The sequence below is a fragment of the Morone saxatilis genome, unplaced genomic scaffold (genome assembly GCF_004916995.1).
Source record: "Morone saxatilis isolate NCDOM2014 unplaced genomic scaffold, NCSU_SB_2.0 Contig23, whole genome shotgun sequence".
In the NCBI taxonomy this organism is placed as follows: Eukaryota; Metazoa; Chordata; class Actinopteri; family Moronidae; genus Morone; species Morone saxatilis.
This window is the reverse complement of record NW_023339796.1, coordinates 11,829,577-11,835,810: the sequence shown is the minus strand read 5'-3', so window position 1 is coordinate 11,835,810 and position 6,234 is coordinate 11,829,577. Positions and strand designations below refer to the sequence as shown.

General features: G+C 40.0%; 1 protein-coding gene across 8 annotated transcripts in view; it reads left to right on the top strand.

Annotated features, from left to right (window-relative positions):
• kmt2cb (lysine (K)-specific methyltransferase 2Cb) overlaps positions 1-6,234 on the top strand; it is a 64,000-nt gene that overhangs the window by 2,957 nt on the left and 54,809 nt on the right. For all 8 annotated transcript variants that reach the window (XM_035671429.1, XM_035671434.1, XM_035671431.1 and 5 more), the window contains exon 2: positions 2,963-3,151. In XM_035671429.1, coding sequence (XP_035527322.1) covers positions 2,964-3,151 — 188 coding nt within the window. In that variant the 5' untranslated portion in view covers position 2,963. The remainder of the gene's footprint in view (positions 1-2,962; positions 3,152-6,234) is intronic.

Below are 6,234 nucleotides of genomic sequence, written 5' to 3'. Positions count from 1 at the left end.
GTATCGATATTTTTACCCACTCCTACTCTTTATACACAAACTTTGATACCAACAGTTTAGCTCTCTGATGAGCAAAACACTTGCTGTGCATTGTTTAAAAGCCTCACGTGAACGGACAACATACAAACGGGTCACAAATTAAAAATATATATTTAGAGACTATGCCTAGGAGCAGTAAAGCTGTTATGGCAACTGGTTATTAAACACCTTACTAAGACATTTTCTCTTTAATCTGGCACCTACCTGGGGTTTGCAGTGGTCAGCTTTTCAGAATGGAGTTGCTCAAAAAACTGTTAGAAATTTACAGGAAATGGCAGATGATCAACATTAGGTTTGATCTTTTCACGTTATCTCGTATAAACTGTAATTAAGAAGTTGAGTGGGAAAAACTTCGCACCAGTCTTCTGCTTGTAGTTTGAAGCTGGAATTTCTGACACAGACGATATCTCCGACTTTGTGAAAAGTATAGACGTCAACAAATTGCTGGCAGAGTGGAAAAAACAGTATTAACACTAATAAATAAACTAATAAAATTCAGCTTATTTCATAGACTATATACTGTTTGTTTGTGTCTGGTTTCACTTGGTAACAAACTGCTAACAAATGCGTTGCCCAACTGAAGTAGCTAATTTATCTGGCATGGCTATAAGGTAAGTGCTAGGATTAACCACCTTGGAATAATGTTTAAACACTCCCAGGTCGGAATAAGGCATGTTTTTTCCTATTCTTCCCATTCTGCTAAAGTGACGTCAAAGCGATGTGTTCCTCCACAAACTAGAGAATCGGTGGCTGAAAAAGCAATACAGTAGCAAGGAATTTTTTTTTGTGTGGGGTGTGATTTTTGTATCTTTCAACCACAAGAACACGCTTAATCACAAAATAACCTGCGTAAAACAGAGTGTCACAATGATGTCAATCACACTGGCAAAACAACGTGAGGGGAAAAACAGAAACTTTCCCCAAAAGACCCAATGGAAGAAAGGCCTGTCCCCGTTTCAGACATCTGTTAGGACCAGGTTATGTGAGATGTGCAGCGCTTTAAGTTAAATCGGCTCTCGCTAGTACATCTCATGAGAAAACTGTGTTCACATACAATGTAAATGAAATCTTTCGTCTGGCTGTGGTAATGTGACTGCTGGAGTGTCTTTGCATTTTTCTGGTTGTAAACAGCCAATAGATGTATTCCACTGTACAGTCAGTCAAACTGGTTTGAGAGCTTACCAGGAACTCAGTAGTTACTCCTATTTTCCTCTAGGCACTTTCATTTTTGCCTCTGTACGTAAATTAATTGGATTAATACAGCACCAGATTTTCACTGAAGCTCAAATGCTTTCACCTGGTCGTTGACCGATATGGTTTTTCAATGGCCAGTATATAATGCTGATATCAAAACAAAAAAAGTAATATTTCCATTATTCCACGCCCATTACATTCTAATAATCATGTTATCCAGTATCCTGTTGTTTCGTTATCATTTAATGTTGGCCAGTAATGGATATTACATTTAGGATAGGAGAAATATGTTAACATTTATAAAAGATGATGGTGACAGTGACCAAATTTAGGAAAATGTTTAGAACGAGATGAATGAGAGTTACAGGGCTCAAAGCAAACCTTTTCACCTTCCCAAAACTCAGAGCGCGGAGCACTAACATTGTTCCTCAGCAGCTGCACTGATGAGGCTTTCTGCCGATGTACGTGAAGACATTTTTTGTTTATTGGCCTCATAAGTACAGTCATCGGCATCGATAATCTCAAAATGCCACATAATCGGCCCGATGAATCAATCACTGTTTTCAACACAAGTGTCTTTGCCTCCATAGGGGGGTAGACGGTGTGGATAAAATCATCACAGTGTATTTATATTTTATTGCCCAATGTTTTTTTGGAAATTATATCAAGAAACTGTTTCTAGGTAAAATACGCAGATGGGGGCGTTCATTTTTGACAAATCCAGTAAATCAAATACGCTTTTAAGTCAAGATATTTAATCACATTCCTAAAATGTTGCTCACTGATTTTGCAGCATTTCTGACAACGGAATAATTCACCCCGAGGTTAAAGGAATAGATGACTTGATAAAAAATGGTATAGAACAATCTTTGGTAGTTAGAAATTGTCTCATGGTATGCGGTATCCAGTGCACTCATGCCACCTCATTTGTCTAACTAAAGGCCAGCGTTCTCCATATTTACCCATGTACGCGTTTGTAGTGGGTTTCAAATAGAAAACCTGGAATCGCCTGGATGTGGAATGATTACAGAATGCTTTGATTAAGAAGTGGAAATTGCCGCCGCTCCACTCTGCTCACATTGGCCAGAACCTGCGTTAATGAACATTTCTCTGCTCAGAATTGGCAACTTCTGGTGTCCAGGGTGTTTCTTCAAAAAATGCTGGCGTCATGAGGTGAATAAAAGGTAATGCACCCTGGGAATATAAACGGCATCCCAGATTCTTCAGTCTCATCCAATCTGATTGGAGCTAGGTGTCTTTCACTGCTATGAGGATGTCCAGTGGGTTTTTTTTTTTTAGTTAGGTGACACATGATCAAGCAAATCTAAAAAAGGATGCAGTTTGTGAATATTTATCATAATCAGTTGCCGGGGAATTAGACATCACACATATAACCTATTGAATGGGCTACATCCTTTCTGCAAGTAATATAGGAAAACCTTAACCCCTTTGTGTAGGCGCTTCACTTTGTCAGAATCAAAAATGCCGTTAGAACAGAAGGACATCTGGATAATTGGTGAACTACACTGCAAGCCACTTTCCTCCACCATTAAGGGTTTGACTTCCCATGGCAATTCTTCATCTGGATCTTTTTCCTGTCCACTCTTTGCCTGTAACCTGTACACAATATGAAAACAGATGTTTTCCTCTTTGAATATGAAACGTTGAGTTAATGAGCTTAATGTGTAACACCTATCGTGATGTGTCTTTTTAACCGTTTTATCCCCAGAATGTCATCAGAGGATAAGACTGTGGAACCCTCTGACCAGGGACCTTCACCGCCCTCCAGCAGTGTAGGGGCCACGTCCACAGGAAGTCCTGCCCACGCAGACAAGCGACCACGTGGCAGGCCGCGCAAGGATGCTGCTGCCATCCTACCACAGGCGCCACCCTCGTCTACGTCTAAGAACAGGAAGAAGTAGGTTTTTACCTTTTTAAAGTAATCTCATCATGTTTTTATGCCGTAGGGAATTTTTGAATTAGCTGTAACTTGCTGCTGCTATATAATATATACTTTCCTGTAATGCTCTTGCGGCCAGGTGCCAGGTCCAGTACACTTTGTCCCCATATTTAGGGTTGTCCATTAGGTATAGGAGTAGCCAGTGGTGTGTCAGACCTGTTGAGATTGGCCCATTTATGTGAGTCATGAAAACACTCCCTTAGAAAGACTCTTCTTCTGGGTAAAACAATATTGAACCTGGTTCATAACCCAGAAAAAGATAACCCGTGGTTCACACTGCCGCGTCTGCGTGGTGGAACTTTGGCGGCCATGTTAAGCAGTCACACAATGCTAAACTAGAGAGTTGAGGTCTTGCCTATTTTTTTTCCAGGAGCTCATCTACTAGCAAAAGAGGATGGTGAAAATGATCTATTGGTAGTCATATCGACATATTTACATACAATTTAAACTTCTTCCACTCCTCTCTTTCTTTCTTTCTTTCTTTCTTTCTTTCTTTCTTTCTTGGGTAAACAACCACACATGACTGCTTTCTGCCTACCACTCATTTAAACTACACACATATATATGGCATTGTCAATTAAATGATGTGACTTTTTTTTTTCATTTTCATGCACATTATACAAGGAAAATTGTATCTGGAAACATAGGGCAGCAGCAGCTCCAGAGCAGCCACACAGTTGACACGCTCTCTGTGTAAACACTGCACACGTGCCGGACCGTAGACGCCACGCGCTGCTCAGGCGGCCTATGTGAACGAGCCGTAAGATGGAGGTGTCCTTTCAAACCATATATCGTGATATTTCAGATATAGTTCTGGCGAATCTTTTGACCACCATTCTACACCATCTCATGAGGAATCGTATATTAAACTGTGGGTAACCATAGTGACAATACTTGCTTGACGCTAGGTTACTAGTTAACTCGTCCTGGTAAAACTAGAGTAACCATGGGTTTAATGGACTACAAACATGCTTTAAAAAATTGTAATGTAGCTTTTCATTATGGTGTCTATCCTCCATCCCATCTGCTGGTGTTGTAAATTAACACCTCAGCATGTGTTATTTCTTAGTAAGTTTGTTGTTTAAAAAAAATCATCTGTAAAGTAAGTAATAACACGCACATTTGACATCAAACGGCGATGAAGCTGGCCCAAAACCATATCATGAAATCTGGATAAAGTGGGCCTGTTTTATTTACAAAAAAATGTCAACCCAACCACTACTTTGACAAAAAATCCAAATCAGGAAGATCTTTCAGAAGCATTTAGCTGTTTTCAATAAAAAAAATGTTAAAAACAAGTTCCAGTTGGTTGTTGAAAACTGGTAATGTTTCGACCAGCCCAGAAATATCTTATGAGGTATTGTACAAGGTGCCTGGCTTCCTTGTGACTTCCATAGCAACATATAATGCAGCTTAGAGCTGCTCTGTAATATTATACCCGCAAGGTTCTTAACTCTCTCCTTAGTCTGTCCTCTCAATCAATCTTAATACCCTGCTCCCAATGGATCGTTTAATCTGCAAGCATCCAGACGATGCGTTAATGCCACAGTGGAAGGATGACCTGGGACAGACTTGAATTGCTTCGTGTTGATGAACTGGTCAAGAGCGTATCATCAGCAGAAATGTGGTTTTCTTCTTAGAGTTATTTATCTTGTAATGGTCAGTGTTGTCATGGTCCAAATTAAAGCTGTAGTTGCCGGTTTAAATTAGGCTCTTGTAAGGCTGCAGAGATTGGCTGAACGATTATCGCCGTTATATAGCTCATTATGGATACACAGTTATTTATCTTCGATTGGATTAAGTGAGATACAGTGAACCTCCAGAAACATCAACAGTGAGTTCATATTCCACCCACTCTCAACCATGATCAGGGCTTTGTCTAGAGACCTCAGGTTGTACCGACTTTCAGCCAGTTCAATACGCCCTAATTTCTTATCTCACTTTTGGTCATAAAAACACTAGCCTAATGGGCCTAATTAGAACCCAAACTACGATCTGTAATAGGACCATAAGTGACACACTATCCTTACCCTTGAGAGTGCACCAAATCCACAGAGCTGTGAATTCTCCTCATAGAACAATCTTGTGTTCAGACCAACCGGCTTCCTCTTTTAATGGAAATAAGCAGTGTGTGTAGATATTAAAATTACCAGTGCTAAGTGTTAAAAGCCAGTTTACTTGTGACAAAGGAGGATGTGTCAGAAATCGCTCTTGTAGACCTGGTTGTTGGAATTTACTAGATTTGCCCACGCTCCATCTGCTAGTGAATCCATTTCAGAACAGCGTGATCCGTGCCGGGTTTTCCAGGCAGCACCCTGCTAGCTGGGACTACTTACCACAGCATTATTTTCACCTTTTCTTTTTTTTCTCTCTCTCTCCCTCTTTCTCCCTGTGGTGGGACTGTGGGGGGGATAAGTTGTGCAGGGTATGGGGTTGAATGTTAGTCTTGAGCGTTTGTCAGTGAAATAACTGGCTGTCTCAATGCTGAAATTTGATGCCTTTAGCGTAGTTATATGTAATTACAGTTGAATGTTGTGTAGCAGTGTACGAAAGGATGTCATCACCCCCACCACCAACTACTTTGTGTATATACACCAGATTGTGGTCAAAGATGTAAATGTCACACACAGCTAATTTCTGCATTTGGATTTGCCTTTACGGTATCAAAACCCACTGAAATGTCATTAGCTGTAGACTGTATAAGTTTGCTCGCAACGTAAAAAGGGAAGTCGGTGAGACAGACAGCATAGCACTCAAGTTGATTGTGATATATGCCTCAAAGTATAATTGCTCCGCTGCTGCAGCTTTACATGTCTCTGACCTCTTGTGTTAAGTTGATCAGGTGAAATATAATAATTAATTACAGTCTTGTCTGATTTTACTTGTATCTCTTCAAGCTCTTTGTCTTGTAAGCATTGAACATGCTCTCAAAAGTTTAATGAGAAACTGCACGAGGATTGATTTTGGAAAATGTAGACCTATGCCTAGAACATTGATAAATTGCATCAAAGATTTATTCTAATTTATTCTAACTGAATATT